The sequence below is a fragment of the Heptranchias perlo genome, chromosome 6, assembly GCF_035084215.1.
Source record: "Heptranchias perlo isolate sHepPer1 chromosome 6, sHepPer1.hap1, whole genome shotgun sequence".
Classification (NCBI taxonomy): domain Eukaryota; kingdom Metazoa; phylum Chordata; class Chondrichthyes; order Hexanchiformes; family Hexanchidae; genus Heptranchias; species Heptranchias perlo.
The window spans coordinates 47,581,527-47,605,423 of record NC_090330.1 but is presented as its reverse complement, the minus strand read 5'-3'; the positions used below and the strand labels follow the sequence as shown (position 1 = coordinate 47,605,423).

Sequence of the window (23,897 nt, the reverse complement as noted above, 5' to 3'; positions counted from 1 at the left end):
TTATGATTACTACTCCTGAGGTTCTCTACTAAATTGGATGAAAGAGGAGAGACGTTAAGGGAGGATGGTTTTGTCCATCATGTTGAGGGCTGCAAAGAGGTTGAGAATGAGAAGAGAATATGCATCCTGGTTATACTCGCAGAGAACTTTGTGGTTCATGTATTAATGTAATAGTTCTATGTTTACTGTGCATACCTGCAGAGTTAATCTAGGACTTTTTCTATGTTCTTGTGATATTTCCTAGATACTGGGACAAACCATATTTCTACATTACAACAGTACTACACTTCAAAAGTACTTATAGAATCATAGAAGTTACAACATGGAAACAGGCCCTTCGGCCCAACATGTCCATGTCGCCCAGTAATTAATTGGCTCCAAAGCGCTTTGGGACTGAGGTTGTGAAAGGCGCTATTATAAATGCAACTCTTTTTCTTCTTCCACGTGGACCATAATGGTCTTTACTGGTCCTGTTCATTCAGTTGCTCCTATGATGTGACAATTTGTGTGAACGTGTTTAATATCTTTGAAACAAATTCACTTCTCAATGAGTTACCACTGCGGAATGTATTCACCTTCTCTCATTGTACACATTTTCTTAATACTTAAGTCGTGAATTGAAATTCCAGATTAATAATTCTTGTAAAACAAAAATGAAAAATCACTTAAGAGTAATGCAAAATGTTGGATCTCCATGTGGCGTACCGTAGAGTCGTGGGTTCTTGTTTATGATTTTCTTTTGCTAGTTTCTACTGTAAACCACTGTGCTGTGGAACTGAGCAGAGATCAAGTGCTATCCTGCAGGGAGGAAGAGTCAATCTGGGGTACTCTTGCAAACCTTCTTGTGACTAGTTTAAGAGTGACATTAGCAAATTAACTGCCTTGCTGTACACCTTTTAGCTGGGGATGATGCTTTGCACAAGGAGACCATAAAAGGAAGAAAATTAAATTAAACTTTGCATTGATTTTCTATTTGCCTTTCTGTGCCATCTCTAACATTGAAGAACTTTTTGTGAGCATTGCTCACTTTTTAAAATTTTAATATTTGCTTCTATTCTGTGTACTGGATGACTTGCAAAGAATTATTCTCATATTCTGCTTAGAGTATAGATTAAAATTTAGCTGAAAAAGTATACTTGCTATATATTATTTTGGGTGTGTTTTATTTAATCATAGAATTTCCCATTCAAGATCAAGGAAAGACATTCGCTCGAATACATAAGACAGTTTCCTCATCTTCGTTGCAAAACAAATGTTTTCAGTTCACTACTTAGGATACGAAGTGAAGCATCTGCAGCTATTCATTCCTTTTTCAAGGTAAGTTGAGTACAACAAATAAAAATATTTTTATTGTACAAGTAAATTATGGTAAAGTCCTTTTATGTATTCAAATTCATGATGAAACTACACAGTGAAGCAGTTTCCTTTCAGCTAAAACACTTAGATATTGGGCTGGATCCCATGCAAGGGTGCAACAGATCTGTAATTGTAGGAATATTTTCTTCTACATTTCTCCATTCCAAATGGAGTGAGAGACAAAAGGGACACATATCTCTTTCTCCCTCCCCCTCTCCCCAGATTACTATAGATCAGATCAGCAACACCACTGTAAACGCACATAACTCCTGTCTTTGCTGCATTGCTGTCAGAACCAAATCCAGCACTATCCAAATTAAGCCCAATTTGAGTCTCTTTAGATTTGGAATTTGATTTGCAGCAAACCAGTCAGTTTCCTACAACAATATAATGGACCTGTTTTAGCCTGGCGTTGTCATCTTTCCGTGTAGGATTGTCAGATAAATCTTGCTGCAAAAGAACAAGGAAGATGTTTTATTCACAAAAACGTTAGGTCAGGTGGGGGAGAATCAGCACAGTCGGCATGGGAATACTGGCGGCACAAAATAGGTAGAAGAGGAGAATTGTAATGTTATATATTATCTATTCCAATAAATTATACTTCATTCTTTAGACACTGCCTTCTATTGTTTTGATGTCAATGGATGAAGCTGAAACAGGAGGTCACATTTGAACCTTGAATTTAATTGGGGGGAAAATAAACAAACGATGCCATCATTTGTTGTGCCACATCTCACCTGGTTGTGAAAGGACATTTGTTTAACGGTAGCAGGGAGTAGTGTGACAGCACAGAAAGATCAACTTGTTAATGGATTGAAAACCACTTTTTGCTAAGTACTGCAGATTGGAAATTAAAACTTTATTTACAATTTTCCACTGGCCACGTTTCACACTGTTTCACATTTACTGTTGCAATCAACCTCTTAAAAGCTTTTTAGGACCTCAATCAAAAGATTGAATTAACCTACTGGATAATTGACTGTAAATTGGTTCTGTTTTGGAAATAATAGGATATGAGTCTGCTGCTGGTACTTTACATTGTTGTCTTTTTTTGTTGAAATAATTTATTACAGGTAGATTTCAGATGTGTACATGAGATTAAGTTCTTATTTCTACTGTCCTTGCATTAGTCTGGATTTATTATGTTAATTACATTCATTTAGATTTAACAAAGTACAATAATTAATTATAAATTTGAACTCCAAGGGTTATGTTTACAACATGATGTGAAAACCAAAATACTCTAGCAACTGAATGCTCACCACCTGAGGGAAATTGTGCTGCTCCATAACACTGAAGTTTTCAATGACTGAATTGAATGCAGTCATTGCCAACTGCATAGATGGGTATCTAATTGAGTGCCAGTTGGCAAATCCTGATGCAAGGACTTTATCAGTGAGGGTTTTTTCAATGGTTGTGGACAAAATTTGTCTTGTATTGTTTAAAAGTGCTAGTTGTGTGCAGAACAGAGTTAAATGATTGAGTGTGTGTAGTAAATGTTATTTTCAACTTTTTTTAAAAACATTACAGAATAATGGATTTGTTCACATACACACACCCATAATAACTTCAAATGATTGTGAAGGAGCTGGAGAACTCTTCCAAGTTGAAGTAAGTACTGCTTAGAACTAGAAATTAAGTATTCTGTGATATTGTGCACAAGTTTTTCTTTCTAAATTTCTCAAAGTATTGATGTCTATCCATTGGAAAACCATGTAGTGAGCAATTAATTTCATGAGCAAGGAAGATCTAAAGACTTGCAGGTCACATGAGTTATCTTACACACAACTGTGGATAGGATGCCAATATTCTGAAAAGATTGCTAAGGTGTCATTCTTGAATGCAATAAGTCAGAGGTGAATAACGAAGATGGTAATGTTGATTCAATATAACGGAATTTCACTACATTATCTTCAGAGAAATGTCTCATAACATTTTATCCAGTTTTTTCCCTCTCCTCCTGCCTGAAGTGATAGAGTCTTGCTGGGGTACAATTTCACAGGTGCCAGTTATGCTCTGGTACTTCACCCAAGTAGCATTCTTTATATGTCTGTTGGTCACGTACACCAACTTCTCCCACTTCCTGCTTGAGGTCCACTGGTCCTGTAAAGCATCTTGGGAAATTTCATTGTGAAAGGTGCTGCATTTGAAGATTTAGTTTCACATCACTGTCCAAAAATAGAAAAATTGAATATGTAGGCAGATTGTTCTTGGATGTTGCATGAATGTTGCCCCCTCAGTTTATTCCAGTAGGTCATAAGTTGGCACTAGCTGCATAGGTGCCCAAATACACCATATTTGCAAATGCAGTGAGGAAATTAGTAATTATCACAATTTTATTGGAGTATAATAAGTTTATTTCTATACTAGTTATAGAACTGGTTTTCTACAAAGAAAATAAACAAGTGTTGCAGTGTGCCACATATGGAATTTTATTCTACAATTAAATTTTGCATAACTCACCTATAGTTTGCTTTATTTGTGTAATTTTAATGAAAGAGTAGTATTTTAAACAACACGTTACAAAAATATACTTTATTTTTAAACGCTCATTGCACACTGGACTGCTGTGATGGGACCCCTTTTACCACAGACATAGGAAGGAAAAATGGGCATCACCCATACTTCATGAGTGGTGTGGAAAAACTATGCATGAAGTTAAGAGTCCTAGGAGTCTTAGTAAATTTGACACTCAATTCGTCCAACTAATGCAGAGCAGCAATCGACCAAGCCGATAAAATGTTGAACGAAATCAAAAGCAAAATACTGCGAATGCTGGAAATCTGAAATAAAAACAGAACATGCTGGAAATACGCAGCATGTCAGGCAGTATCTGTGGAGAAAGAAACAGAGTTAACGCTTCAGGTTGATGACCTATTGTCAGAACTGGAAGAAGTTAAAGATTTAACAGTTTTTAAGCAAATACAGAGCCAGGGAGCAAGGGGAGCAAAGAACAAAAGGGAAGGGTGGAGGGCAGGAGTGATTAAATGACAAAAGGGATGATGGTGCAAGTCAAGGAGGGTGGTAAAGGGACAAGTAAAGAAACAAAAGATTGGTCTGGAGGAGCTGTAAATAGCAACAGCAGCATCATTCCTAGCACCTGCTGTCCAAAAAAAATGGGAGCATCGGTTATGATCTGAAGTTGTTGAAATCAGTGTTGAGTCCAGAAGGTTGTAAAGTACCTAAACGAAAGATGAGGTGCTGTTCCTCGAGCTTCCGTTGAGCTTCGTAAGAACAGTGTAAGAGGCCGAGGTCAGAGTGGGACGGAGAATTAAAATGGCAAGCGATCATAACGTCAGGGTCATGCTAGCGGAGGTGTTCAGCAAAGCGATCACCCAATCTGCGTTTGGTCTCCCTGATGTCGGGGAGACCACATTGTGAGCAGCGAATACAGTATACTACATTGAAAGAAGTACAAGTAAATCACTCTTTCATCTGGAAGGAGCATTTGGGGCCCAGAACGGTAGGAAGGGAGGAGGTGAAAGGGCAGGTGTTGCATCTCCTGCGCTTGCATGGGAAGGTGCCATGGGAAGGAGAGTGGGTGTTGGGAATGATGGAAAAGTGGACCAGGGTGTCGCGGAGGAAACGGTTCTGTTGGGATGGGAGGGGAAGATGTGTTTGGTGGTAGCATCGCGCTGGAGGTGGCAGAAATGACGGAGGATGATGCGTTGAATGTGAAGGCTGGTGGGGTGGAAGATGAGAACAATTTGAACCCTTTCGTGGTTCTGGGAGGGAGGGGAAGGGATGAGGAGAGAAGTGGGGGAAATAGGATGGACACGGTCAAGGGCCCTGTCAACTACAGTGGAGGGAAATCCTCAGTTGAGGAAGAAGGATGATGTATCGGAAACACTGGTGTGGAAGGTGGCACAGTCAGAACAGATGCAACAGAGACAGAGAAACTGGGAGAAGGGTATAGAGTCCTTACAGGAAGCGGGGTGGGAGGAAGTGTAATCAAAGTAGCTGTGGGAGTCTGTGGGCTTATAATAGATATTGGTTGATAGCTTATCCCCAGAAATGGAGATAGCGAAGTCAAGGAAGGGAAGAGTTGGAGATGGACCATGTGAAGGTAAGGGAAGGGTGGAAATTGGAAGCAAAGTTGATGAAATTTTCCAGTTCAGGGCGAAAGCAGGAAACGGCACTGACACAGTCATCAATGTAGATGAAAAAGAGGTGAGGGAGGGGACCTGAGTAGGACTGGAACAAAGAATGTTCCACGTATCCCATAAAAAGGCAGGCACAGCTAGGACCCATACGGGTTCCCATAGTGACACCTTTTTATTTGGAGGAAATGAGTGGAGTGAACAAAGGAGAAGTTGTTCAACGCAAGAACAAGTTCAGCCAGGCGTAGGAGGATGGTAGTGGATGTGGACTGGTTGGACTTCTGTTCAAGGAAGAAGTGGTGGGCCCACAGGCCATCCTCATGGGGGAATGGAAGTATAGAGGGACTGGACGTCCACGGTGGAAAGGAAATGTTAGGGCTGGGAAACTGGAAACTGTTAAAGTGGTGGAGGGCGTCGGAAGAGTCACGAATGTAGGTCGGAAGAGACTGGACAAGGAGAGAAAAAGTAGAGCTGAGATAGGAAGAAATAAGTTCCATGGGGCAAGAACAGGCTGAAACGAGGCAGTCCTGGTTGTGGATCTTGCATAGGAGGTAGAAGCGGGCTGTGCGGGGTTGGAGGATGATGAGGTTGGAGGCCGTGGGAGGGTGGGGGTGGAGATCTCCAGAGAGGTTGAGCTCAGTGACGGTCTGGGAAACTATGGCTTGATGATTGGTGGTGTGGTCGTGGTCCAGGGGGAGATAGGAGGAGGTATCGGAGAGTTGGCATTCAACTTCCGCAATGTAGAGGTCTGTTCGCCAAACAACATCAGCGCCGCACTTGTCAGCAGGTTTAATGACAATGTCAGGATTGGACCTGAAAGAATGGAGTGCTGCAAGTTAAGAGGAAGGTAGATTAGAGTGAGCGAGGGGAGTAGAGAAATTGAGACGACCGATGTCACGCTGGCCGTTCCCAATGAAAAGATCGAGGGGGTAAGAGGCCAGAAGGAGGTGTCCTGTTAGTTTGAAAATTCTGAAGACTAGAGAAAGGGTGCGCTCTACAAGGTGGAGTGGGGGGTGGGGGGGGGGGAAGGTTCCTGGCCAAAGAAGCGGGCGCGGAGGCGAAGACGCTAGAAGAGCTCAGCATCATGTCAAGCTCAATGCATTGAGGTGGGGATGAAGCTGAGGCCTTTGCTGAGGACTGACCGTTCAGGGTCAGAGAGGGGAAGGTCAGAGGGGACAGTGAAAACACAACTAACGGTGAGATTGGAAGGAGGGATGGGGTCAGAGGAAAGTGAAGGGGAAGAAGGATCAGGAGGTATCTAAGAGTTGTTGAAGCTTGCAGCTCTTGAAACCTGAAAGGAAGAGAGTTTTTTGTTAAAGCAAAGGATGAAATGGAACTTCGGACCAGAACAACTCTGAAATAGTGAGTCGGTGCCGCTGAAGAGCGAACACAAGAGCGTGCTTGGTGTTCAGCATGGATCTCAAAGCAGCGAGAGCAGTGGTTTAAGGAACGCTGAATATCATGGAGATATCTGTAATCATGAGTAGATCCGAAACATGAAGGGTGGAACTTAAGATGGAATCCAGGTGGAACAAGTCAGAGCCAGAAACAGTTGCTGAGGAAAGAGATGTGGCTGTGAAAGCAAGTTTTAGTAGATACCTGATCAAACACAAGAAGGGAAACAAAAAGCAATGAAGGTGAACAAGATAAGAGATAAACAATAATCCCGTCAGAGAGAAGAGCAAGGCTGTTTCATAGTGAGCATTCCCCATGTTGAACTATATAGCCAAAACAGTAGATTCCAAGCCAGGATGGCATAGTGTAAACTGTACAGTGCTTTGGTCAAATCTCACCTTGAGTATTGTGTCCCATTCTGGTCGTCAAGAAACAAGCCCTGGAAGCAGAGCAGGAAAGTGGGTTTGGCTTTGTGGCTAATGTCAAAGGCCTGAGTTATGAGGAAGGACTGGAAATCCTTGGGCTTTTTGGCCTTGGAAGGAAGCATCTGTGAGGTGATCTTATAGAGAGGCATAAGAAAGTAAACAATATCGAGAAAGTGGATCTATAAATTTACTTTGAATTAAATTACGTGAGTGGGATAAGGGGATACAGATTTAAAATAGTAAACGGCACATTTAGGACTGATATCAGGCAGTTCTTCTGCATGTAAAGTGATGAATATATGAAATGAACTTCCAGAAACCCTGAATTAATTAAGAAATAATTGGATGCTGCAATGGGGAAACTTCAGGGTCTTTCTGGCTGGTTGAACTAATAGGAGTCAAATGGCCTTCCTCATCTATAATTACCTTGTGATAATTCAACTTAGTCAGCAGTAGCGCATTTGTATTTGATGTGGAGAGATCACTTTCAAAGATAGACACATCTCTCAGTCTTTACAGTCCCAGGCCTCAATTGACTTTTTAAAAGAAAACTCCTCTGCTGCTGGAGACCAGTTTTTCTGATGTGGGTCCCATTTCCAAAATGGATGCCAGTACCCTGGAGGTAGAAAAAAAATGGACGTAACGGTTTTATTTCATGCAAAAAAAAGTATAAAATAGTGAAGAGCTTAGCAGATAGAATTTAAATTAAAGTAGAGTAAATGGATGAAATGAGAAGCTATGCAAGAACATAGGAACAGACGAACATATAAAAAAGGCAAGACAGAAAAAGATCAGCTCGTCCATCGAGCCTGCCGCATAGTCATGTTGCATCTAAGCATCATGACCCTCAATGATCCCCACTCACCAGCAGCCATGTAATCTTCTGGGAGAAAATTGCTCTCCGACCACCGAAAGTGATCAAAACGAGTTCCGGGAGCTGACAGTGACGACGAGGTACATGACCCAACATCCCACCTACCTTTTGTACGCAGTCATATCAACCTCCTCCAGGAACCTGTGCGATTTCCTTTTGAACATTTGCAGCAAATCCGCACACTTGGCATGAGCCAACAAATCATTCCAAATGTCAGTGAATTTCTGCAAAAAGAAAAACCTCCTGACATGTAACCTAGGTCTATGCTTACATAACTTATGCCTGTCCCCTTGTTCTCACTAATCTATCTAATTCAAATAATCTATCCACATGGACATAGTCTAGTCCCTTTATCATTTTAAATACTTTTGACCAAATCGCCCAAAGTCTGCTTTTCTAACGTGATAACTAAGCGTTATTAAAACTAGGTATTAATCTAGTGGCCCTCTTCTGACCCTTTCCAGGACCTCTAAATCCCCCATGTGAGGGGACGAGAACTAGATGAGGCCTGACCAAGGTCTCGTTCAAGGATGCTATGGTGCTTTCTGTTTTATATTGGATCGTCCTAGCTATATGTCCTAATACTCATTTTCTTTCTCTGTAGCCTCTTGGAAGCGGTAGTGAACCTTTAGAAGCTCATGCTCTATAACACCTAGGTCCTTTCCCGCTCAACAGACTTTAAGTCAGAACCCAGCATGGAATACACATGCCCTACCCACATGCATTACATTATCTACATTAAATGTCATATTTCAGATGTGGGTCCAATACCCCATCGCATCTAGTTCTGATTTTAATTTTTTTTCTCATCTCGAGTTCTGACACTGGCACAAATCTTTGTGTCGTCCACAAATTTGCGGAGAGTAATCCCAATGCCTTCATTCTGATCATTAAGAGGGTAACATAGTGTACAGTGGTACAAGGAAACCTAAAAAGAAGTCATGGGGAAGAATTTAATGGATTTAATGTAAATAAGAAAATGGTAATGGAGAAATCAATGGGACTTGAGAAAGACCTGATGGTTTCTACCCAAGGGCATTAAAAGAAATAGGGAAAGAAATTGCAGATGTGTTAGTCATAATTTCCCAAAGCTTTTTAGATTCAGCAGTTGTGACTGTGGATTGGAAAATTGCAAATGTCACTCCGTTATTTAAGAGGAAAGGGATAAACCAGGTAACTTCAGATCTGTCAATTAACATCAATTATAGGGAAGTTACTGAAATCTATCAATCAGAGACCGAATGATTGAGCTCTTGGACAAGTATAAGCTGATCAAAGAGCGTGAGTATGGATTGTGAAGTGTAACCATTTCTGATGAATCTAGTTGAATTTTATGAGGAGGTCATTGACAAGGTGAATAGGGGAGTGTCTATGGATGTTGTCTATGAACTTTCAGAAGGCATTTGACAAGGTTCCGCACAATTGATTATTACCAAAAATTAAAGCACCAAATTGGAGGTAACCTTGTGACATGGGTTGGTAATTGATTGGAAGATAGGAGAAGAGTAGGGATGAAGGGAGCATTCTCTGATTTGATAAGTGGTCTTTCCCAGGGACCAAAACTGGGGCCTCAGATTTTCACAATATGTATTAATGACTTGCATGAAGGAATAGAGAGTTGAATATCTTTATTTGCAGATAACACCAAATTAGGAGGCATACTAAGTTGTGTAGATGGGATCAGGAAATTGTAAAGGGACTTAGACAGACTAAGTGAGTGGGCAAAACTATGGTAGGTGGAATTCAATGTGGGGAAGTGAGATCATCTAGTTTGGATCCAAGAAAGACAAATCGGAATATTTTCTTAACGGAGAGAGACTAGGAGCTGTGGAGGAGCAAAGGGATTTAGGTTTTCATTTACATCACTAAAAGCTATTGCACTGGAACCTTGTACAGGGAGTATCCTCCTCCTCCCCCAGTTAGTTGCCCGATTGCCCTCCACCATTGTGGTTGGACTACAGAGGTTTGCTCTGATCTGTTGGTGCTTCAGTTGTACAGTCAAACTCGATCTGGAGTCCTGCATTCAGTTTTGGGCACCACATCTCAGGAAAGATGTATTGGCCTTGAAAGGGATACAGTGCAGATTCACCAGATTGATATCAGAGCTGAAAGTGTTAAAGTATGAGGACAGATTGCATAAATTTGGCTTGTATTCCCTTGGGTTTAGAAGGATGAGGAGAGAGCTAATTGAGGTATTTAAAATGATAAATCGATACAATTGAGTAGATACAGAGAAACCATTACCTCTGATAGGGGAATCTAGAACAGGGGGGGGATTTTTATTTTTTTCACAATTCATTCCTGGGATGTGGGTGTCGCTGGCAAGGCGAACATTTATTGCCCATCCCTAATTGCCCTTGAGAAGGTGGTGGTGAGCCACCTTCTTGAACCGCTGTAATCCGTGTGGTGAAGGTACTCCCCCAGTGCAGTTAGGCAAGGAATTCCAAGATTTTAACCCAGTGACGATGAAGGAAGGGCGATATGTTTCCAAGTCAGCATTGTATGTGACTTGGAGGGGAACGTGCAGGTGGTGGTGTTCCCATGCGCCTGCTGCCCTTGTCCTTCTAGGTGGTAGGGGTTGCGGGTTTGGGAGATGCTGTCAAAGAAGCCTTGGCGAGTTGTGGCGGTGCATCTTGTAGATGGTACACACTGTAGCCACGGTGTGCTGGTGGTGGAGGGAATGAATGTTTCAGGTGGTGAATGGGATGCCAATCAAGTGGCTGCTTTGTCTTGGATGGTCTCGAGGTCCTTGAGTGTTGTTGGAGCTGCACTCATCCAGGCAAGTGGAGAGTTCTCAATCACACTCCTGATTTGTGCCTTGTGGACGGTGGAAAGGATATGGGGAGTCAGGAGGTGAGCCACTTGCCACAGAATGCCCAGCCTCTGACCTGCTGTTGTAGCCACAGAATTTATGTGGCTGGTCCAGTTAAGTTTCCGGTCAATGGTGACCCCCAGAATGTTGTTGGTGGGGGGTTCGGCGATGGTAATGCCGCTGAATGTCATGTGGAGTTGGTCATTGCCTGGCACTTGTGATACAAATGTTACTTGCCACTTATCAGCCCAAGCAGGATGTTGTCCAGGTCTTGCTGCATGTGGGCACGAACTGCTTCATTATCTGAGGGGTTGCGAATGGAACTGAACACTGTGCAATCATTAGTGAACATCCCCACTTGTGACCTTATGATGGAGGGAAGGTCATTGATGAAGCAGCTGAAGATGGTTGGGCCGAGGACACTGCCCTCAGGAACTCCTGCAGCGATGTCCTGGGTCTGAGATAATTGGGCTCCAACAACCACTACCATCTTCCTTTGTGCTAAGTATGACACCAGTCACTGGAGAGTTTTCCCCCTGATTCCCATTGACTTCAATTTTGCTTGGGCTCCTTGAAGCCGCCCTCGGTCAAATGCTGCCTTGATGTCAAGGGCAGTCACTCATCTCACCTGGAATTCAGCTCTTTTGTCCGTATTTAGACCAAGGCTGTAATGAGGTCTGGAGCCGAGTGGTCCTGGCGGAACCCAAACTGAGCATCAGTGAGCAGGTTATTGTTGAGTAAGTGCCACTAGATACCACTGTAGATGACCCCTTCCATCACTTTGATTGAGAGTAGTCTGATGGGGTGGTAATTGACCGGATTGGTTTTGTCCTGCTTTTTGTGGACAGGACACACCTGGGCAATTTTCCACTTTGTCGGTTAGATGCCAGTGTTGCAGCTGAACTGGAACAGCTTGGCTAGAGGAGCACAAGTCTTCCGCACTACATCCAAGATGTTGTCGAGGCCCGTAGCCTTTGCTGTGTCCAGTGCGCTCAGCCGTTTCTTGATATCACGTGGAGTGAATCGAATTGGCTGAAGACTGGCTTCTGTGATGTCGAGAGGAGGCCGAGATGGAACATCCACTCGGCACTGCTGGCTGAAGATGGTTGCAAACTCTTCAGCCTTGTCTTTAGCACTCACGTGCTGGGCTCTACCATCATTGAGGACGGGGATGTTCACGGAGCCTCCTCCTCCAGTTAGTTGTTTAATTGTCTACCACCATTCATGACTGGATGTGGCAGGACTGCAGAGCTTTGTTCTGATCCGTTGATTGTAGGATCGCTTAGCTCTATCTATAGCCTGCTGCTTCTGCTGTTTAGCATGCACGTAGTCCTGTGTTGTAGCTTCACCAGGTTGGCACCTCGTTTTTAGGTATGCCTGGTGCTGCTCCTGACACGCTTTTCTACACTGCTCATTGAACCAGGGTTGATTCCCTGGCTTGTTGGTAATGGTAGAGTGAGGGATATGCCGGGCCATGAGGTTACAGGTTGTGGTGGAATCCAATTCTGCTGATGCTGATGGCCCACAGCGCATCATGGATGCCCAGTTTTGAACTGCTGGATCAGTTCTGAATCTATCCCATTTAGCACAGTGGTAGTGCCACACAACACGATGGACGGTGTCCTCAGTGTGAAGACGGGACTTCGTCTCCACAAGGACTGTGCTGTGGTCGCTCCTACCAATACTGTCATGGACAGATGCATCTGTGACAGGTAGATTGGTGAGGACAAGATCAAGTAGGTTTTTCCCCACGCGTTGGTTCTTTCTCCACCTGCCACAGGCGCAGTCTGGCAGCTATGCCCTTCAGGACTCGGCTAGCTTGGTCAGTAGTGGTGCTACCGAGCCACTCTTGGTGATGGACATTGAAGTCCCACATCCAGAGTACATTCTGTGGCCTTGCTATCCTCAGTGCTTCCTCCAAGTGGTGCTCAACATGGAGGAGGACTGATTCATCAGCTGAGGGACGGTGGTGATAAGCAGGAGGTTTCCTTGCCCGTGTTTGACCTGATGCCATGAGACTTCATGGGGTCTGGCGTCAATGTTGAGGACTCCCAGGGCGACTCCCTCCTGACTGTATACCACTGTGCCGCCACCTGTAGTGGGTCTGTCCTGCTGGTGGGACAGGACATACCCAGGGATGGTGATGAAGAGTCTGGTACGTTGGCTGAAAGGTATGATTCTGTGAGTGTGGCTATGTCAGGCTGTTGCTTGACTTGTTTATGGGACAGCTCTCCCAATTTTGGCCCAAGTCCCCATATGTTAATGAGGAGGACTTTGCAGGGTTGACTGGGCTTGGTTTGCCTTTGTTGTGTCCAGTGCCTAGTGGTCCGATGCCAGGTGGTCCATCCGGTTTTATTCTGATATCTTTTTGTAGCAGGATTGTATAGCTGAGTGGCTTGCTTGGCCATTTCAGAGGGTAGTTAAGAATCAGCCACAGTTCGGAGTGAATCAGGAACTCACTCACCCAAAAAGCTGTGGATGCTTAGTCAGTTGAAATTTTCAAGACTGATGTGTTTGATAAGGGTATCAAGGGATATGGAGAAAAGGCACGTAAGTGGAGTTGAGGTACAGATCAGCCATGATCTAATAGAATGGCGGAACTGGCTTGAGGGGCTGAATGGCCTAATCCTGTTCCTAGTTAGTTAATGTTTTTATTTAAAATTTATATTTTAGATGCAAAGAGTTAATAGAACAATAAAGCTACTCATGGTTTGTTTGTGTCCGTGTCTAAGCTAAAAACCTTTTCTTAAAGTATTTCCCTGTATTGCCAGAGTCTAAGGATTGAAATTGTATGGACATAATATTGACGTACAAGATGTTATCGCTACCTTAGACTATATTTAGGGTATTGAAGCTTGCTGTTACTGCCATAATCTTTGTGATAATGCAACAGTTTTGCTGTTCACACACTATCTTTTATATGTTTTGACATATTTATCATGAAATGATTATTTGAAATCAACTGGTGAAAGTAGGTGAACTTGCTTTAGTGATACTAATAACCAGCAACAAATGAATGTAAGAATATGTCCGTGTCAGAGAAGCATAGTGGTAAATTTCTTGCAGTGATCCTTTGGTACCACATGATGGTAACAGCATGTTTTTAATACGAATCATCAACATAACAATTGTACGGCATTTTAGCACCATCTTTAGTGGCAGCAAATCAATGCTGCAGCTAAATTTAAGCTTCTTGGTTTTGGCTGAATGTGTGCAAATGTGGCAGAAAACTTACATGTTTGCCGTATTGATTATTCAGGTTAAGCCTTGTTGTCTACCAGCCTTTCTTCAGTAAAAAAAAGAACAGGAAGTGCTCAAAATGGATAGGTGCATCAGCATCTGAAAAGAGAATCAGTGGCTTATTGCTTTGGGTAGGAACTCTTCATTACAACTTATTTAATATTATTATATCATCATATTGGGCATTTAGTATGTGAGGTTCCATTCCTGTAGCATTCTGCGACACCATTAAACTCCCAAATAATTATTGTTTGTGTGCTTGATTGCATAAATATGGCTCCTTCATGTAGCCTTGTATTTGTAAAACAGATGCAATGGATCGTTGGAATAAACCAAAGGGTTGCACATTTGTCATTAGGATCATTGCTTTTTTTTGGACTAGCTGGGGGCTTTTAATTTTTTTTGTTTGTTTCATGTAGGCAAACACTGTAAAGACTTCCTGGGAAAAACCTGTGATCAATCACATTAGTAACTTTATGCCCTTATAAAATAGTGAGAATAGTATTCTCACTATTTTATAAGAGCATTCTAAGATGTGCATAAGTACAGAGTAAGCCAAGTTGGGTATTTTGTGTTGCAGACACTGGGACAATGGTGAAATCAAGTCATATTGGAACTCAGCTCTGGTGCAACTAAATTAAGATGACACTGAGGATTACTACTTGTATTTGCAATTTATAACAAAATCTACTTGAATTTACGACACGAACAACTTCCATTTATTTAGCACCTTTGACAGAAAAATGCCCCAACACATTTCATAAAGGCACAATGAAAAGAAATAATGCTGAACCCAAGAAGGAGTTATTAGCAGGGGTGGCCAAAAGTTTGGTCAAAACAAGGTGTTAAAGGAGGAAAGGGAGCTGGAGAAGCAGAGGAATTTAGGAAGGGAATTCCAGAGTGTGGGGCCGAGCAGATGAAGGCACGGCCTCCAACGATGAAGCAAAGATTGGTTGGTGGGATGCACAAGAGGCCAGACTCGGAGGAATAGAGTATTTGAAGGGAGGGTCCATTGCTGGAGCAATGCTTTAGGGATAGGGAGGGGAAAAGCTATGAAGGCACTTAAACACGAGATGAAAATTTTAAACATGAGGTGTTGGAGGGCCCAGAGCCAATGTCGATTAGCAATAACAACTTGCATTTATGTAGCACCTTTAACGTTGTAAAAGTCCCAAAGTGCTTCACAGAAGTGATTATCAAACAACATTTGACATCAAGCGACATAAGGAGATATTAGGACAGGTGACCAAAAGCTTGGTCAAAGAGGTTTTAAGGAGCGTCTTATAGGAGGAGAGAGACGGAGAGGTTTCGGGAACGGATTCCAGAGCTTAGGGCCTATGCAGCTGAAGTCATGACCGCCAATTGTGGTGCGATTAAAATCGGGGATGCACAAGAGGCAAGAATTGGAGGAGCACAGAGATCTCAGAGGGTTGTAGGGCTGGAGGAGGTGACAGAGATAGGGGCAACGCCATGGAGGGATTTGAAAACAAGGATGCGAATTTTAAAATTGAACCGTTCTGGACCGGGAGCCAATGTAGGTCAGCGAGCACTGTGGTGATGGGAGAACAGGACTTGGTGCGAGTTAGGATACGGGCAGCAGAGTTTTGGATGAGCTCAAGTTTATGGAAACTGGCCAGAAGAGCATTGGAATAGTCAAGCCTATAGGTAATAAAGGCATGGATGAGGGTTTCAGCAGATGATGAGCTGAGGCAGGAATGGAGAAGGACGATGTTACGGAGGTGGAAGTCGGCGGTCTTGATGTAGCAGATATGTGGTCAGAAGCTCATCTCGGTCAAATAGGACGCCAAGGTTGCGAACGGTCTAGTTCAGCCTCATGGTGGCCAAGGAGAGGGATGGAGTCGGGAACGGATTTTGTGGTGGGATCCAAAGACAATGGCTTTCGTCTTCCCAATATTTAGTTGAAGGAAATTTTTGCTCACCCAGTACTGGATGTCGGACAAGCGATGTGACAAATCAGAGATGAGAGGTCAAGGGAGGTGGTGGTGAGGGAGAGCTCGGTGTCGTCAGCATACTTGTGAAACCTGATGTGTTTTTGGATGATGTTCTGAGGGGCAGCATGTAGATGAGAAATAGGAGGAGCCGGGGGGCGGGGGTTCCAAGGATAGATCCTTGGGGGACTCCAGATGTAACTGTGCAGGAGCAAGGACAAGGGTGATGGGTGGTTGTGACTTGGTGCAGGATAAGACACTGGTAGCAGAATTTTGGATGATCTGAAGTTTACAGAGGGTGGAGGATGGGAGTCCAGCCAGGAGAGCCTTAGGGTAGCCTGGTCTGGAGCTGGCAAAGGCACAGATGAAGGTTTCAGCAGCAGATGGGCTGAGGCAAAGGTAATGTTACGGAGGTAGAAGTACACAGTCTTTGTGATGGAGAGGATATGGGGTCGAAAGTTCAGCTCGGGATTGAATAGGACACCGAGGTTGCGAACAGTCTGGCTCAACTTGAGACAGTGGATGGTGAGAGGGATGGAATTAGTGGTGAGGGTATGGAGTTTATGGCGGGGGTTTAAAACGATGACTTGTGGTCTTTTCAGTGTTTAGCTAGGGAAAATTGTGTCTCATCCAAGACCGGATGGATGTTGGGCAAGTAGTCTAATGACCGATATTGGAGGGTCGAAAGAGGTGGTGGAGAGGTAAGAGCTATTTATTGAGGGAGACCTGAATAAGGAGAATTTCTTCACATGCAAAAGATGCAAATATAATTTAAATGAAACATCCTTCAGCCACCAAATTTAGATTGAAATTTAAATGAACTATAAGAGAATTGTTACAAACTAAATGTTAAATGCTGCATAATTCAAGGAATTGATTGCATTTGTTTGTTACAGCCTGCAAGCAAAACAGCTGCAAAGCATGATAATGCTCATTTCTTTGATGTTCCTTCCTTCTTAACTGTGTCTGGACAACTACATTTGGAAGTGATGACAGGGTAAATAGCATTTTAATCATTTATTGGAGTCTACTTTCTTATGTTTAAAATTGCTGCCCCATATTTGAACTTCGATTTATGTCATAGAATAGAATCATAGAATGGTTATAGCACAGAAGGAGGCCATTCGGCACATCGAGCCCATGCTGGCTCTGTAAGAGCAATCCAGTTAGTCCCATTCCCCTGCTCTTTCCCCGAAGCCCTGCAAATTTTTTCCCTTCAAGTATTTACCTAATTCCTTTTTGAATCTGTTTCCTCCACCCTTTCAGGCAGCGCATTCCAGATCATAACTACTCACTACATAAAAACGTTTTTCCTCATGTCGCCTTTGGTTCTTTTGCCAATCACTTAAAATCTGTGCCCTCTGGTTCTTGACCCTTCCGCCAATGGGAACAGTTTCTCTTTATTTACTTTATCTAAACCCTTCATGATTTTGAACACTTCTATCAAATCTCCTCTTAACCTTCTCTGCTCATGTTGTCACACTTTCATAAGAGTGGAATTAATGCATTGTAAAAGAAACCTTACGAGTAGATGCTAGCAAAATAGTTATGAGTTAGATCATAGAAAAACAATTCACATCCCAGAACATATTTGCTTTAATCCTTCTGTATTACTATTTCAGATTAATCATTCCACATTCATCTTCTATCTAGTATATAACAGAACCACTTTACTGACTTCAGAATATCCTACTGCAAATTTTGTGAAATAAATATTAAAAGCATTCTTCCCTCATTCATGTGTTTTCAGATACTGTAACAATTATGCTTTTCTCCAATTTGTACACAGTAAGGTCCCACAAACAACAATGAGATAAATGACCAGTTAATCTGGTTTTATTTTGGTGGTGTTGGTTAAGGACATCCCTGCCCTTCATCAAATATTGCCTTGAGACCTTTTGCATCTACCAAGAGACAGCACCTCCCAAAATGTCTAGATCAGGTGCTCAAGTCCTAGAGTGGGGCTTGAACCGATGACTTTCTGACTCGGATGCAAGAGTCCTATTACTGAGCCAAGTTGACACTTGTCTAGTAAAGGACGTAAGCCTTTATCAGTCTGCTTCTGATCCTCCTGACATTGAAACAGTGTCAACAATTCTCTTGGATGGAAAAATCTAATGATTTCAGGAACAGGATAAAAGATCAAAACTGAACAGCTTTTATTCATGTGTGCTTTTCCATTGTCCATTGTCACAAAGATCCTGATTTCAAAGGTAGTTATTTTGGGAATAATGCCATTCTCTGACTCACCTGTGACTGGTAATATTTAAAGAGAGAAATTGTTTCCAGATAAAAATAAATCACTTGCTACGGTTAGGATTTGGTTTTGCCAAAATTGTCTAATAGCAGCTTGGTGTTCTTTTAGTACATTTTCACCTCATGAAAATACAAATTCAGCCCAGAAAGCAGTTATTGTTGCTGTCTTGTGTGCAGAAAAGCTATGTCTGTTTCCTACAAAATCCTTTGGCTCCATTTACTTTGCCGAGATAGCCACTCTATCGACTCTGGACTACGGTATCTCAGCAAATCATTGTTCTTCAAACCCCTTTCCTGTGAGCCATGCTTACTTGAGCTTAAAGGAGAACTGGAAGGGATAGAAGTAATTTCAGTATAAACCCATAGTACTTTATAATAAAAAAAATTAAAATTTTTGATGCCGTCTGCCTGAGATGATCTTCATCTTTTGAATGTATCCTTCACATATCTTAGCTGGACCTATCATCCATTTGGGGAGAAATCACCAGAACAGTGCTCCTTTTAGGTGTTTTAAATAGTGTTCTTCTAATACCACTGCATAAAACCTCCCACCACATGTAGAGATTGCAGTTCTCTAGATAAGTGTTGGAAATAATGCAAAAGATGAGCAGGAGTGATATATGTAAAGGATAAACCATGTTCAACAAATAGGAAAAACATTACTAAAGATGAGTAAACTTTTTTCCTCATTCATTCTTTGCATACCTAATTGGTAGGCCACAGTAGTGCCAACAAATGGTACTGGATTAGCCATACTTTCATGTCAATGCTTGCCTTAAGGACCAATACACTAAAATTAATATTTTCTTGGAAGGAGGAGATGAGACAATAGAAGAATTAGTATTTAGTAATTTAATCTGTGGTCACCTTACAGATGATACCCAGACATGCCCTTGAAATTGGTTTATGAAGTGACAATTCATGTGGAACCTTCAATAAAGATAGAACGGTTATAGCACAGCAGGAGGCCATTTGGCTCATCGAGTCCGAGCTGGCTCTTTGTAAGAGCAATCCAATTAATCTCTCTTCCCCATAGCCCTGCAATTCTTTTCCTTTCAAGTAATTATCCAATTCCTTTTTGAAAGCCGCAATTAAATCTGTTTCCACCACCCTTTCAGGCAGCGCATTCCAGATCACAACTACTCATTGTGTTTAAAAAAAATGTTTCCTCACGTCTCCTTTGGTTCTTTTGCCAATCACCTTAAATCTGTGCCCTCTTGTTCTGGACTGTTCCGCCAATGGGAGCAGTTTTTCTTTATTGACTTTATCTAAATTCTTCATGATTTTGAACACTTCAATCAAATCTCCTCTTAACTTTCTCTGCTCTGAGGAGAACAACCCCAGCTTCTCCAGTCTATCCACGTAACTGAAGTCCCTCATCCCTGGAACCATTCTAGAAAATCTTTTCTGCACCCTCTTTAAGGCCTTCACAACCTTCCTAAAGTGCGGTGCACAGAATAAGACACAATACTCCAGTGTGGCTGAACCGGTGTTTTATAAAGGTTCAACATAACTTCCTTGCTTTTGTACCCTCTGCCTCTACTTATAAAGCCCAGGATCCTGTATGCTTTTTTACCTGCTTTCTCAACCTGTTCTGCCACCTTCAAAGATTTGTGCACATATACCCCCAGGTCTCTCTGTTCCTGCACCCCCTTTAGAATTATACCATTTAGTTTATATTGCCTCTCCTCATTCTTCCTGTCAAAATGTATCACTTCACACTGCTCTGCGTTAAATTTCATCTGCCAGGTTCCCGCCCCTTTCGCCAATCCTCTCGAAGCCTATTACTATCCTCCTCACTGTTTACTACACTTTTAAGTTTTGTGTCATCTGCAAATTTTGAAATTGTACCCTGTACACCCAAGCCCCAAGTCATTAATATATATCAAAAAAGCAGTTAGGAACATAGGACAGGAGTAGGCCATTCAGCCCCTCGTGCCTGCTCCGCCATTTGATAAGATTACGGCTGATCTGTGATCTAACTCCATATACCTGCCTTTGGCCCATATCCCTTAACACCTTTGGTTGCAAAAAAGCTATCTATCTCACATTTAAATTTAGCAATTGAGCTAGTATCAATTGCCGTTTGCGGAAGAGAGTTCCAAACTTCTACAACCCTTTGTGGTCCTAATGCCCTGGGAACACCACTGTATACCTTCCTTCAGTCCAAAAAACAACCGTTTGCCAGTACTCTGTTTCCTGTCACGTAGCCAATTTCATATCCATGCTGCCACTGCCCCTTTTATTCCATTGGCTTCAATTTTGCTGACAAGTGTATTATGTGGCACTTTTATCAAATGCCTTTTGAAAGTCCATGTACACAACAGCAACCGCATTGTCCTCGTCAACCCTCTCATTACCTTATCAAAAAAACTCAATCAAGTTAGTTAAACACGATTTGCCTTTAACAAATCCATGCTGGCTTTCCTTTATTAATCCACACAAGTGACTATTAATTTTGTCCTGGATTACCATTTGTAAAAGCTTCCCCACCGCTGAGGTTAAACTGACTGGCCTGTAGTTGCCGGGTTTATCCTTACACCCTATTTTGAACACTGGTGTAACATCTGCAATTCTCCAGTCCTCTGTCACAACCCTCATATCTAAGGAGGATTGAAAGATTATAGCCAGTACCTCTACAATTTCCACCCTTACTTCCCTCAGCAACCTAGGATGCATCTCATCCGGACCAGGTGACTTATCTACTTTAAGTACAGCCAACCTTTCTAGTACCTCCACTTCATCAATTTTTTTTCTTTTATGAAAACTTAACTGCTTCATCTGAAGATCCTTCTGGAAGATTTGAGATCTGTAACCAGATGGTCCTGGGTAGCAGAGCTTGATCCATCTCAACATGTGTAAATTAGTTTTGCAATCTATTGTCAAACAGTTAAAATGCATTATCTCTTGCACATATGATCTTTTGATGCAATATGTTTATGCAAAGCCACTTTTTGTTAGAACAGGAGATTACAGGGTAATTTGATAGAGGTGTTTAAAACTATGAAGGAATGGGACAGAGTAGAGAGAAATAAACTGTTTCCACTGGGTTAGGGGTCTAGAATGAGGGACTATAGATATAAGAATAAATATAAGAGTTTTAGGACCGAGAGCAGGAGAAACCTGCGGAATGCACACCGGAAGCAGAAACCATGTCAACTTTTAAGAATAGGTTAGATAGATGGTTGAAGGAAATAGGGATAGAAATATGGGAACGAGGCAGGCACATGGGATTAGAACTACTGCTTATGTGGAGGATATACACCTAAACAGGCTGATTGAGCTAAACAGCCTGGTTCCGTGTTGCAATTTCAATGTAATTCTACGTACCCAGTGGATGTGATATCCAACCTGGAAAGTGCCCTGGAAGTATGCAATCCTCCAAGTATCCAGTTACTTGCATTCCTTCTCATGAATATGAGTATATTGCTCTTTTGCAAGAATATCACTAAATTCATGATGGGGTAAATAAGATGTCTTCAGTGACCACCGAACTAGTTACCAATTCTGTTACTGAAGAGAGTTGATTCAGACAATTTTGAGAATGAGTTATGTTCGCTTCAGTGAGGATGGGAGGAGAATAAGAATTGAGTTATGGTCCAGTACCTGAGGGACAACCAGTAAAGGCACAACTAAAACTGATGTTATTTGGGCATGAAGCTCCTCAGTGGAGATTTTCCCTGGAGTTGTTGAGGTATAAATTCCAGGAGGGAGTGTGTCACAACATTGTGTATTCCCTCCTTTTCGTACATTCCAAGGGATCATGTGTATCAACAAAATCTTTAAGAGCTGTAAGTAGACTGTAGCAGACCAAAACAGTTTATAAAAGGGAACTGGTTGAAACTGAATGATGTATTAGGGCACGAGCTGAGTGAAACCAAGGCATCATTAGCTGCTGCCATCCCTCCAAAATGTTTTTGCAGCAGCTATAGGTGGAGGAGGGGTGCAAGATGAGCCTAAGGAACCAATTTTAGCATCGTGGAGTTTCACCCTGCATTACTGCTTTGACGAAGGAACTCTACAAATGGAGGATTCAAGACTCTTAACAATCTATCCTGCCCAGTGTACACTCGTCAGAGTAGAGGCTTCAGCTGAAGATTTGAGGATCTATTTGGAACCATGTCTGTCAATTGAAGTTATAAGCCAACCTCTTGGTATGAAGGCAAGTTGTCTACACCACATGATACCAGATCCAACATCTTGAGACACAAGTTGAAGAAAACCTGGTGTGAGAGCCTGTTTCTTTCTCCTCAGCTATGTGATGATGCAAAGATTGATGCAACTACTGCCCTTGAACAAGGGAAAACTGACCTGAGGATGATTGATGGTATCATTAGTTACTGAGCTATCTTAAGAGCACAATGATGTTTGAATACTCTGCATTTCTGTGTGGTTCTTCCTCAATTTCAATATGAAAAACATGGCCATGGGAATGTGTGGAGAAAACAATTTGGAAGAGTTTAGGTTACTCTTATACTACTTGCAAGGCGGATTAAAACTGCATTCCATGATACCACTCCATTGCAGTGACTCTCACTACTGAATTATTAAGTTTATTAAGGTATGAAGTACGGGTTCAAAGCAAATCTTTTCCTCTGAATGGCACTATCATAAAACTGTTTTATTTAACATACTTTACTGTTATAATAGCAAAATATTGGGCCAGAAGAGGGAGTGAGAGAGACAAAGTGCCAGTGTTATTCATTAAGTTAATAAGACTTTAAAAAGCTTGTGTCCTACCTTTACTAACTTTGGAGGGAGCATTAATTCTGTTAGTGAAGATGGGTTCACTTAACGTTGCAGGCTAAATGGCCAATGTAAATTAGGTATCCATAATAGGTATTGTAAACTAGTGGTTATGGTGCGGGACCAGAAATCTGAAGGTCATAGGTCATGAGTTCAAATGCCATTATGGTAAATTGTGAAACTGAATTCAATAAATCTGGTAATACGTGGGCTAGTACCAGGAAAAACGACCATGAACATTGCCGGATTGTCGTAAAAATCCAACTGGTTTACTGATGTCCTTCAGGGAAAGGAGCCTGCCACCCTGACTTAGTCTGGCCTATGTGTGATTCTCATCCCACATTCTGTGGTTGACTCTTGATATCCTCAGGGCAACTAGGAATGGGCAATAAATGCTGCATTGCCAGTGCTGCCTACATCCCAAAAACACATTTAAATACATTTCCCAGTAACTCTAATTACTTGCCTCAGCTTTATGAAACCTGCAAAATAAATTTGTTTTTCTATTAAGATACCTTGATTGCTTGAGTTACTTCTGCAAATATTATTAGACATTTCCCCAATAACTGAACAACTGTCTTGTCTCTTTTTTACATTACCAAAGTATAGAAAATGGAAAGATATAGAATTGTCAGCATCATCTGTGGTGTTGGTGTAAACCTTTTCCATTAATAACTTCATCTGGAAGTCTGATAGTTACAAATCTTGGAGGATATAGGTACGGTGCTACTTGCCCTAACTTTA

The 23,897-nt window shown here is 42.0% G+C and overlaps 1 protein-coding gene across 7 annotated transcripts in view; it reads left to right on the top strand.

Annotated features, from left to right (window-relative positions):
- nars2 (asparaginyl-tRNA synthetase 2, mitochondrial) overlaps positions 1 to 23,897 on the top strand; it is a 70,163-nt gene that overhangs the window by 11,992 nt on the left and 34,274 nt on the right. For 6 of the 7 annotated variants that reach the window (XM_067986249.1, XM_067986248.1, XM_067986251.1 and 3 more), the window contains 3 exons: positions 1,177 to 1,317; positions 2,887 to 2,967; positions 17,048 to 17,148. In XM_067986249.1, coding sequence (XP_067842350.1) covers positions 1,177 to 1,317; positions 2,887 to 2,967; positions 17,048 to 17,148 — 323 coding nt within the window. Of the gene's footprint in view, positions 1 to 1,176; positions 1,318 to 2,886; positions 2,968 to 14,221; positions 14,334 to 17,047; positions 17,149 to 23,897 lie in introns of those variants that run through there. The other variant, XM_067986254.1, reaches the window with a different exon arrangement.